General features: G+C 42.8%; 1 protein-coding gene across 1 annotated transcript in view; it reads left to right on the top strand.

Moving 5' to 3' along the window:
• Nucleotides 1–12,541, top strand: part of CACNA1C (calcium channel, voltage-dependent, L type, alpha 1C subunit) — a 422,263-nt gene that overhangs the window by 296,317 nt on the left and 113,405 nt on the right. Inside the window, 1 exon segment of the mRNA XM_009332885.1 lies at nt 9,152–9,242. Coding sequence (XP_009331160.1) covers nt 9,152–9,242 — 91 coding nt within the window.

The raw sequence follows: 12,541 nt of genomic DNA, 5'->3' as shown, positions 1-12,541 counted from the left end.
GATCGTGCCCCTGTACTCGGCACTGGTGAGGCCGCACCTCGAATCCTGTGTTCAGTTTTGGGCCCCTCACTACAAGAAGGACGTCGAGGTGCTGGAGCGTGTCCAGAGAAGGGCAACGAGGCTGGTGAGGGGTCTGGAGAACGAGTCTTATGAGGAGCGGCTGAGGGAGCTGGGGTTGTTTACTCTGGAGAAGGGGAGGCTGAGGGGAGACCTCATCGCTCTCTACAACTACCTGAAGGGAGGTTGTAGCGAGGTGGGTGTCGGTCTCTTCTCCCAAGTAACAAGCGATAGGACAAGAGGAAATGGCCTCAAGTTGCGCCAGGGGAGGTTTAGATTGGACATGAGGAAACATTTCTTTACTGAAAGAGTGGTTAAACATTGGACCAGGCTGCCCAGGGAAGTGGTTGAGTCACCATCCCTGGAGGTATTTAAAAGACGTGTAGATGAGGCGCTTAGGGACATGGTTTAGTGGGCATGGTGGCATTGGGTTGATGGTTGGACTCGATGATCTTGGAGGTCTTTTCCAACCTTAATGATTCTATGATTCTATGAAGAAGAAGAAAAATGGCAGCTGTTTAAAGTAGCTGAGGAGTTTGTTATACTAAAGTAAGTCCCAGGAAGATTAATTAGTGGCAAGGTAATGCATTCATAGGTGTGCAGTAACCTGCATGTGGCAATGACAGATCTGTTAATCACACGACTGCACAATTGATACATATTGCTCTCTCTCCTATTCCTTTTTGTGTATGGTATAAATTCACTTAGCCCAAGGCTATATCCCCTCAACATCACAGGATGTGTATGTGCATAAGGTGACACTCTGGAAGGGGAGGAGGACAGGTAAAAGTATGTCTTTTTATATAAAAAATAAATATTGCAATTTATATTGTAAAATATGTGATTTATCTATGAATGAAATGTTTGACCATACAATACTCCATCTCAGTATTGGCAATGTTCCTACTTTCTACTGCTCCATTCAGTAAACTGTGCTAACTGCATCAGCCTTCTCTGATGCAGTCCAATGCCCAGCCTGGTTTTACTGTAATGACAAGCCTTGTTGCTACATACCAGCTGCAATATCTTTGCTGCTGGTTCACTGGTGTAAAGATCTTTTTACCGAAAGCCTTTTCCTGTTTGACTGAAGTGGCAATCACTTTATGGCTCTGTATTACTATCCTAGATTCTGTGGCTGACCTTGAGTGAAAGCGTGAATCAAGCTCTCTCCTTGCAATTGCAGTCGTTTGTATGTAACCCAAAATTAGATTATGCAAAGTGTATATATTACATGTATTTAATGTAATATTGTGTGTATAATACTGTCTGTATGAGCATTGGCCTCTGAGCCCTTGGTAAGCATTTTCCAAGCATTTTCACAATTTTTCTGGATTTTTTTTACTGTCCTAGATTTATTGATGCATTCTATCTAACTTTGGGAGGTATGTAACCATGAAGATCCTACATATGGTTCAAGTTTCCTTTCCTCTTCTCCTGTAGAAGCTTCCCTGTTGCAGAACTCCTTTTCAAAACAGAAAACCCAAGAGTTTCCCAGTCGTATCTGGAATGTTTTCCTGACAAAATCAGGAGATCTAGAGAAAACTAATCATTTACCTCTGCAGTTAACTTTCTGCATGCTGCTTGCATTTAAGAAGATACTCATTGATTGTTCCCAAGACACTGTATGCATGTAGCAGAATGAAAGCTGTACCTTATTTAAATTAATGAATAAGATGAATGAGTGCAGCATTTCCAAAACAGGCAATGGGAAGAGGAAAGCTAGGCAATATTCATGTATTAATTAAAATGAGAGCTCTCCACCGAAAAAATATGAGTCAATTGATATACTGACAGCTGCCCATAGACTCCTTCATGAAATGATGGGCATGAGAGGCACCACGGGAAGCAGGGTTTTTACTGGAGACAAAGTCATTCACTTGATGCACATTCCGTTAAAGGAAGCAGCCTGGATATTGCAATTTATTCTTGTTGTGCTTGATGGAAAAAGAAATCTTAAATCCCAGCTGGAGAATTCACAGGACTTCTTCGCTCTTTAGATTTGCTTTATAGTTCTGCAGAGTCCCGCTTGGGAGACATTAGCATCAGTAATAACTATAGTACTTAGCGCTTATTGTAATATGTTTCATTTGCAGATCTCAGAGAGATTTGCAAGGTGAGTGCAGAACTATAATCCCCTTTTTAGAGAAACTGAACAGATATGTAGAAAGGCTTGGTCATATGGCCAAGGTGACACAATAAGGTGAAATGGTGGCACAGTGACGTCACGTCCTTCTGACCTCAAATGCCAGCGTGGGCAAAAGGGGTGATTTAGACTCATATTCTGCAAAGTAGAATCATAGAATCATAGAATACTTTGGGTTGGAAGGGACCTCTAAAGGTCATCTAGTCCAACCCCCCTGCCGTGGGCAGGGACATCTTCAACTAGATCAGGTTGCTCAGAGCCCCGTCCAACCTGACCTGGAATGTTTCCAGGGATGGGGCAGCCACCACCTCTCTGGGCAACCTGTGCCAGTGTTTCACCACCCCCAGTGTAAAAAATTTCTTCCTTCTATCTAGTCTATATCTACCCCCCTTTAGTTTAAAGCCGTTCCCCCTTGTCCTGTCGCAACAGGCCCTGCTAAAAAGTTTATCGCCGTCTTTTTTTATAAGCCCCCTTTAAGTGCTGATAGGCTGCAATAAGGTCTCCCCAAAGCCTTCTCTTCTCTAGGCTGAACAACCCCAACTCTCTCAGCCTTTCTTCATAGGAGAGGTGTTCCATCCCCTTAATCATTTTCATGGCCCTCTTCTGGACCCGCTCCAAGAGGTTTGTGTCTTTCCTGTGCTGTGGGCTCCAGAGCTGGGCGCAGTACTCCAGGTGGGGTCTCAGCAGAGCAGAGTAGAGGGGCAGAATCACCTCCCTCGACCTGCTGGCCACGCTTCTTTTGATGCAGCCCAGGATACGATCGGCCTTCTGGGCTGTAGCTGCATGCTGGCTCATGTCCAGCTTTTCATCCACCAGTACCCCCAAGTCCTTCTCGGCAGGGCTGCTCTCAATCCCTTCATCCCCCAGCCTGTACTGGTACCGGGGGTTGCCCTGACCCAGGTGCAGGACCTTGCACTTGGCCTTGTTGAACCTCCTGAGGTTCACACGGGCCCACTTCTCAAGCTTGTCCAGGTCCCTCTGGATGGCATCCCATCCCTCTGGCGTGTCAACCGCACCACTCAGCTTGGTGTCATCTGCAAACCTGCTGAGGGTGCTCTCGATCCCACTGTCTATGTCATTGATGAAGATATTAAACAGTAAGTAATTCAACACCAGTAGAAATTGGAGTGTTGGAGAAATTGGAGTCTAAGTGAGCATATTAAAAAACACAATCACATGTATTGTTGTTTTTCTTAATCTGAAAACCCACTACGTGTCTTTTTCAATATGAATGGACATATCATTGGATAGTCACACTGTTTCAAGTCAGGTACCTAACCCAAGGGCATAATGTAAATGCCCAGCCTGTCCATACAATTAAGGGAGACATCAGTATGGCATTCAGAAAACCTGTGACAGGAATCTGTCTGCCTCTGTAGCCTAACTCAAACAGCTAAATCAGAGGCATAAGGTCAGGCAATGTGAATAGCCTCTGACATATCCAGTTCTAAAACTAATGCCCAGATCTACAAAGTCATGTAGTAACATGGCCCATTAAAATCTGTGAAAAATTTATGCTTTGTCTGCGTTTGTGGAACTGGGCACCCTTTGCCCAGGCATGATCTTCCCTGGGTCTTAAATTGTCACAGTATTAAAGTGAGATTCAGCAACAAGCATGGCAACATTACATAATCCATGGAGATAAATCTGAATACGAGAATTACTTCCACTGTCAAGATGACAAACATGTCATAAATGCAAGATGCAACAGTGGTAATGATATTTCTGAACTGGGAGCTAATATTATTCTTCAAGTATGTAAAGGAAAAATTATCACAGGGCTACATGGAAGGGTATTTGCTTGTGCCAGTTTTCTGTTTCAGCGGTTGACTGTCTTTTGGCAACCTGCCATCTAATAATTCATTGCATGTTCATGGGGCGTTTCGTTGGAGGAGGGACATATGTTAGTGCAAGAGTAGAGATGGTATCAATGCTTGATGCCAGTGACATGGAACAGAGGCTCTCAAAGGGTCTTGCACATCTGTCTATCTAGCCAGACACAGACTGCAGACTCTTTGTCCTTATTTCTGTCTGTTGGGTCTAGATAGAATTAACCTAACATGAAGAATTTCTCAGATTTATTTTTAAGGAAGCTGCTACATAGCTTTTGTTGTTGCTTTAGTTGCTGCAGGTATACTATGTAAGTAATATGAAATTGGAGTTCAGGTAGTCCGGGAGAAAAAGCCTACATTCAGAGATGAGCCACACTGTGGCAAGATATAAGAAGTGCAAAGGCTTCGGAAGCAACTGTAGAGAGAGTATAGGACCTACTGTTCCTTATGGTTTGTGCTCTGTTCAAACCGTGAGATACTTGCATGCCTTTAAAAAGTTGTTTCATTTCTGTTTAAAAAAATTGCTATGCTATGCTACCTAGAGAATATGTAACTAATGGGAGATTTCATCAACCAGCGTGAATTATGGATGTGATCATAAATCCAAAAAAAGAGATTGCCACGTAAGTGAAGTCACCATGATTTGCCCCAGGAATAGGTACACTGGAACAGATTTCCCAGAGAAGTTGTGGATGCCCCATCATTGGAAGTGTTCAAGGTCAGGTTGGACGGGGCTTTGAGCGACCTGATCTAGTGAGAGATGTCCCTGCCCATGGCAGGAGGGGTGGACTAGATGATCTTTAAAGGTCCTTTCCAACCTAAACCATTCTATGATTCTGTGCAGTATGTAATATCTTCTATGGGACCTGTCCCTGTGGTGGTGTTACTGGTTCACCATACTGGTTTGGTTTAAGCAAGCTGCCCACTCTGTGTACTCATTGCCCTGTTAGCTGCACTTCTGCTCCTGGTGTAGTCCGGCAAAGGCAAACTGCCTGATGGAAATGCCTTCTCACCTCTTTAACAATCTGCTGTCACTTAGGATGGAGGGCTGAGGGGGCAGAGTTGTTCTCTGCTGTCAAGAAGTCACCTATATATAACGTCGGTATTTAGTTGCTTGACCTAATACCTTAAGGTGTTAGGGCAGTTGAATAGTATGCACAGAGATCAATCACTGCCTTGCCCATGCTGCAGTTTGGATATTGAAGCACCTTCAATGCAAAGTATGTGGTAGATGGAAGATTTAATGGTCTGCTTGAAGGCCAGAAAGTGGGGAGGTGGGGGGCCCACAGAGACAGTGTACCCTCTATGTCTGGCAGAACCAAGCCCCCTGGGGATCTCCAATTTGGTTACAAGCAGTGGATTTCTTGAAGCTGACAGAGAACTACTCCTCTAAGAGTGCCTAAGTCACTGACCACACATGGCACAGGAGGCGAGGCACCAGGATTTCCACTGCTAAGTCTCTCTGTGCCTGGATGGGAGGAAATCTGCATTTGCCTCTTTTTTGCTTTTGTCTCAGCTCCCAAAATTACAAGGAGGAAGTGGCCAGTGAGATGGCATAGTCTGTATACCATGGTCCTAAACGTAACTCTGGTCTGGACTAGAGCCCACCATTTAGAAAAAACATCTCTTCCTGATTAAAACATTCCTGTGGTGGATTTACCACCAGCATTCTTGGTACATGGTTCCAGTAATTAATTACCCAGACTGCAAAAAATGCCTGCCTTGTTTCTAGACTGGAGCCAGGGTGTGGGCACAAGGTCTGTGTCTCTGAGAGCTGAGTCAGATAGGAAAGCCATCTGGGCAGTATTTGATTTACTTCCTCTCATATTCAGCCCCAGTTTATACACACCTCTCCTGCAGCATCTTCTATTTTCAGGATTTGTTAACTGGCCTGAATGAACCTCACAGCATCTGCACACATGATTATCCCCTGATATTGAAGGTGATGTGAGGTGCCAGGTAAAATAAGTGATTGCCCTGCTGAGAGCATACCACATTGGGGAATACAGTCCTAATCTCCTGTCTGTCGTGACCTTTAACTTCTAGGCCATCATTCCTCTTATACTTGATACCACCTTAATACTTTTTATTGTCCTTAACGTTTTCCATCAGTGCAGTGTAATGAATGCCTGTGAGCTAGTGCCAGCAAGCTAACCTGAACCACAGGAGTCTCTTCAGCCCATGTGCCACTGCACCTGCATCTCTCACTTTAGTTTGGCTTTCTGCAGCAGTAAGATTAGGGAAGTGTGAAGTACGCTCTAAGACTTCTCTGTGCATGCACATGTGATCTGTGTGGGCTGAGGACCTTTGTGCATAATAGGCAGAGGATCAACGTTAACTCATGCCAAGAAAAGCCATGCAGCAGGAAGACATCAGAGGGCAAGTGCCAGATGTAAACTCTGCTGGAAATCATGAGACGTAGTCTAGGTGTATCCTAGTTTGGGTAAGGCAGTGTACATCTGAGTGCTTGATGAAGGTTGTTTATCTCTAGAGATGGAGAAAGACAGAGAAATGTGATTACCCAACAATTTTCCTTTAGCATCTCTGACGGTTTTGAAAGAGTTTCTAGATATTGGAGCAGCTTAGGAAGAAAACCAAGGAACCTCATTCAAAAATTGGCTAGTCCAGATTCTGACCCTAAGGGTCAGGAGGACAAATTGTGATTGCCTTAGTCTCATCAATTTCAATAGGTCAGACAGTGAAACAAGATGAATTTTGCTATTGATATCACTGGAGAAAGCATTTTACCCATAAACTTAAATTCAACAACTTCATGTTCTCAGAAGTCAGATATGAAAAAGAGCAGAAAGCGAGGAAGAATTATCCTCTGATGATCTGTTATAGTATTTCGTATTTCCATATACCTTTGTTTTTAATTTTGTACTTTTAATTCACATGATGAAGTTTTCAGACAGACGTGGATGTCATGTGTAAGCTGAGTTCCTTGTTTTTTTCTTTTGCCTGTCACTGGCTGCATGTTCTCTATTGATGTCTTGTTCCTGGTACTTGACACTGACCATCTTGTCTGTGAAAGGAAGCACTCCAGCTGGCTTGCCTGATAAGAAGAAAGGAAAGTTTGCTTGGTTTAGTCACTCCACAGAAACCCATGGTAATATTCCACTGCACTCTGTGTCCACACTGCGTGTATATCTGTGTGTGTCTATATATCTCTATACAGACTGACATATAATATAGCTTTGTATACTTCTGCATGTGCGTGCCTTGCTTTTTCTATTGCTTGTGCAGTGTCCTCTTCATGCACTCAAGATAATAAGCTGCTCTGCAAATCAATCTCTTGCTAATGTCTTCAAAATTGTTTTCCATTTGCGAATAAGCTCAAATATGTCTTGAAAGTGCTTTACCTCATCTTCAAAGATGACTTGCGAAATATCAACGTTTTGTTTTTTTCCCTGAAGGGCTTAGTCTGGACCAAAAATTTTAATTATGAATGTTGTTTTTTCTTACAGCTTATTTGACTGTTTCATGTGCATCAAAATATGAATTCAGTTGATTCCTTAGTTTGTCTTTGCAAACAGACAAGATTATTAAAACATCTAGTCTTTGTAAAGGAACAGGCACCATTAGAGTACAATATTTCATAGTTATGTCAAGAGTACTAGAGAGTCCATTACTTCATATGGTTCTAAGAACACAGCACAAGAACTTTAGATTTCCTAAGACATACGTTGTAGGCATGTGAAATGTTGGGATGGGATGAAGAAAGATAGTTCATTTTGAGGCACATTTCTACCATAATGCTTTCAAAGCAGGAACCCAGGACGTCTTTGGAAGAACCTTCTGATATCTTTCTAGCCTCTGAAAGAAGACCTGGTCCCATGGCACGTTAAACATCTGCCAACTGAAATGCAGAACCTGTTTATTCTACATTGCCTCCTTTTGTGCCAAGGATCCACAAATAGATATGTTCTTAGTATTGAGTAACATGTTCTTACAGGCTGTTAGAAGCCTCTCTAACAGCTAATAGTGCATGCTCTCAAGTCTCATCTAAGATATATATCCAACTGCTAATACAGGTCATGTTCTGAAGTTCTACCAGGCATCTGAGAGATCTGTTTAACTCCTCCATCGTTCAGTTTTAAGTATCATTTTTTCATTTGTTTTGTGTATTTGAAAAGGGGGGAGGAGGGAAGAGGACACGTATTGGATCCTATCCATTGTCCTAACTTACGTTGAATGATTATGTATTAAGGAGTTATTAGAGCTCATATAGGAGCTGGGAGCAACTGGGGGAATGGAAATTTTGAGGTTTGGTTTTTTTATGATCTGTAGAAGCAAATAAAATATTGAGGTTTGATAACAGATAGAAGATGTGACAGGTCCTTGAATCCAGATGAGATAGGTTCACACCTAAGGTTGCCTTCATTTGATGTTTGTTCCATGATACTTCTGTAAAAGCCTAGGAGATTCTGTCCAGTTCTTAGTTGGTGGGTGTCAACATAAAATCTCCACCATAGTTCATGTTCATTAGCTCCTTTGTTGGTAATATCTGAATGGGTCAGAGAGTCTGAATTCCCCTCTTATCCCTATAGGTCCAGTTTATAAATGTAAGGTTGAAACACATTAATGGTTAGTATACGACAGATGAGCCATCAGTATTATTTGTGTGGTACTTGCTATCAGGCTAACAGAAGCTGTTTGTCTGAATACCTGTCAGTCTGGTACTTTTTATTTGCACTCTACTTATCGCACAAGAGATTGGGGAGGGCAGTGAGATGGTTGGACTGGTGCAAGTAAAGGGGCATTTTTTTAAGTATTCCATTGAATCAAGCAAAAGCTTCTTTGTTGGCTTTGCCAGGTTCTCTAATTTTCAATGGTTCTCATTCATAAAATTTCCAGGAACTGACTCTGAAAGAAAGAGAGCAGCTGCTTCTTCCCTTTTCTTTAGCATTTGAGTAATCTGTGTATGTTCCTGAAGTCTACCTGCCTAGCCTGGCCTGTGCAGGGAGGCACTAGACTTGCTCAGCAAATTGCTTAATCCTCAGGAGCTGCAGCTGAGGGTCTTTTCATTAAGCCAGTTCCTTCACTCATGTGATTCATTAATAGATGTGCCAGGTTCTAATGGCCAACCTTCTCTTTTTCTTCCCTTTGACTCTTACAGTGAGCATGCCCACCAGTGAGACTGAGTCCGTGAACACAGACAACGTCCCTGGAGCAGATATTGAAGGCGAAAACTGCGGTGCTAGGCTAGCGTGAGTACATATACACAGATATATGTATGTAGGGGTTGGACTGAGCTTGGTGGGTTAAAGCCAGGGCAAATGTCAGGCTTTTTAAGGGGAAGAAAACCCCACAATGGGTGAAAGGAGAGGATGCAGAAGATCTGTTGATCCCAGTTCTTATCTTAATTGCAATGTAAACTCACTCTGGACATTAGTAGAGAGCCTCTGGGTTTACATAAACATAAATAAAGCACAGAATGCCCAGAATTAGCAGATCTGGTTTTGCATAATAGCTAAAAGAAGAACAGATGGATAATGGTGTTCTTATTTTAAAATTCCTCTTTGGTGATAGATAATCAAATCCAGTATATGTAGACCAAAGAGTGGAAATGACTGGTCTATTTTAATTTCTCTAATGATTCTTGTACACTTTACAGTATCTTGCAATAGAAATATATGGATGATAACTCCCATCCTGCAGCCTGAAATACACCCTTCAAATGCTGAACACAATACTGTAGTGACAAAGAAATGCATCAGTTAGGAGGGAGTAATATCTCCTTGAAATTGCACTGTTGTATTAATGGAGATGCTCAAGAATGTGTGAGATAGCACCATATTATATAGTATATTTTTTAGTGTCACAGACAGCAAGAATAGGCAAGAGGGGTCCTTTCTTCCCTTTTGCATGACCTGAACAAGAATGGACTTTATCCCATCCAATTTCCTTGAAAAATGGGCTACGCATATCAGTGCTACAGCTTGTACCATGCTGGAGTATTTTGAGGCTCTGTCCTATCCCTGCACATACCTTGAGCCCTTAAGTGTTGGTCAAATGCTGATCATAAGTACATAATAAATGCTCTATTTTGTCAGACCTGTGGTCCAGCTGGCCCAGTGTTCAAGTCCTGACAGTGACAGGAGGGCAAGTGTGCAAGCCTGGCCATTTCCTACTTTCCAGTCCCCTTTTACTGCTCCCAAATTTATACTTATTGGATTAGAGATGTTAGAGGCCACACTTCTGCTTTTTGCCTTTATGGACCCATCTTCCATGCATTTATCTGAACCTGCTGAGGCTGTCTGCCCTCACAATCTCCTATGGCAACAAGTTTCAGAAGTTCACTACCTGTTGTGTAGACAAGTACTTTCTTGTATCTGTTTTAAGCTGACCTACTACTATGTTCAGTCAATGTCCTCTCCTTCTAATACTGTGAGATTTGGTGATCAACAGTTCCACATTCAGCTTATCTGTCACTTTCATGACTTCGGAAACCTTGATTTTATCTCACACACACACCCTTGGCCCTCTCCTCTACAAACTGAAGAGGAGGAGATCTTATCTGCATTACAAGATGTGATGTGTGGAATATGTTGTAAATTCAATCTGCTTTCCTGTGACAGCCAGCGACTTACAAACCCCAGGAGAAATTATTTGTGATAGCTTTCCTTTACCTGCCTGCTCTTGCCTACCTGCTGAGTCTGACATTTTAGTTTAGATTATGAACTCTTTTCTGAAGGAACCGGGCTACATCTATTCACAACACTGAGGCAGTTGTAGCCCTCCCTTTAGTACCCCACCAAGTTGCTTGTGCTCTTGTTGCGTTACAGGAAACAGCAGCTGGATATGTGACCACTTCTTCCAGCTGGATCCAATTTGGAGAACCATCTCTATTCTTCAGTTATGGTTCCCAACACAATGGGTCCCCTGGGTGCTACACAGTGCCAACAACAATGGCAACTGTTGCTGTAAAGTTGCATATATTTTTAATATTACAGCTTGCATTCATTTAATGTCCTTAATCCCAAAGGATCCTAAAGCACTTTATGAACTGTAAATGCAGGGATTGTTTTCATAGTGTTAGAGTTCAGCCACCTTCAGGGTAAAATGTGACAGGTGTTCAAAAACAAAGAGCACAAGTGTATAAGGAGATGTATGAGGGATAGCTTGTTTTGCTCTGAAACTGCATGGGGAATTTTGGCAAGCAGAACGTAATTATCTTAGCTGGAATGTAGCCAGGAGAGCTGAAGTTAAACCCAACTCTAAACATAATCATGACTTAGAATGGAGTTTACTTAAAATAGGCCAATGGGCCCACAGGAGAATGGCAGTACTGTGGTCTGGCACTGCAATCACTGTACTCCTGGCATTAGGAGAAGGGATGGCTACGTCCAACACATTTTAGGGAAGAAGACATAGGAAAATGACAGGAAAATAGAGCTTCATTTAGGGAAGAGAGCTTCACTTTAGGGAAGTGATCGTGCCCCTGTACTTGGCACTGGTGAGGCCGCACCTCGAATACTGTGTTCAGTTTTGGGCCCCTCACTACAAGAAGGACGTCGAGGTGCTGGAGCGTGTCCAGAGAAGGGCAACGAGGCTGGTGAGGGGTCTGGAGAACGAGTCTTATGAGGAGCGGCTGAGGGAACTGGGGTTGTTTAGCCTGGAGAAAAGGAGGCTGAGGGGAGACCTCATTGCTCTCTACAACTACCTGAAAGGAGGCTGTAGCGAGGTGGGTGTTGGTCTCTTCTCCCAAGTAACTGGCGAAAGGACGAGAGGAAATGGCCTCAAGTTGCGCCAGGGGAGGTTTAGATTGGATGTAAGGAAAAATTTCTTTACTGAAAGAGTAGTTAAACATTGGAACAGGCTGCCCAGGGAAGTGGTTGAGTCACCATCCCTGGAGGTATTTAAAAGACGTGTAGATGCGGCACTTAGGGACATGGTTTAGTGGGCATGGTGGCATTGGGTTGATGGTTGGACTCGATGATCTTAGAGGTCTTTTCCAACCTTAGTGATTCGATGATTCTATGATTCATTTCTTCTTCCCATTTTGTAAATGTTAAAACAGGGCCCTAAGTTTCACCAGAGCAGGACACGTAAGATTCACAGAGATAAACGGTTTCCTTGCCACTTTCCACTTCATTTGAAAATGAGTGATGTATACTAAGGGAATTGAAGTCTGTTATTGAGATGGGTTTTTTTACCCCTTACCCAAGGACAGTTAAGATCCTCAAGGCCTCACTCAGACTGCTTTTCATCTCTAAGAGATGGATAGGCTCCTTACAGCCATTCATTTTCCTGGTTGATCATTGTATTTTAAATTCTGGAGTGAGATACAAAGTCTGCCAATGCTTCCTGCTTTTGTAAAATGTTTGCTTCAAACTTGTAGAGCTGCAGATTCCTCAGTTATGGGTAAAATCAGGTCTGCCTTTAATTCTGAAGCTTGAACTCCTTTCTAGTTTGTCTTGTAACTGCATCACACATTCAGGCAGAGAGAGAAATCAGTTTTCCTGGTTTCAGGAAGTATTAAGTCCTCTTCTTACTGAGCCTTCAT

Source organism: Pygoscelis adeliae, unplaced genomic scaffold (assembly GCF_000699105.1).
Source record: "Pygoscelis adeliae isolate BGI_AS28 unplaced genomic scaffold, ASM69910v1 Scaffold38, whole genome shotgun sequence".
NCBI lineage: Eukaryota > Metazoa > Chordata > Aves > Sphenisciformes > Spheniscidae > Pygoscelis > Pygoscelis adeliae.
Note: the sequence above shows the minus strand (reverse complement) of the source record. Positions and strands in the feature narration are given on the sequence as shown.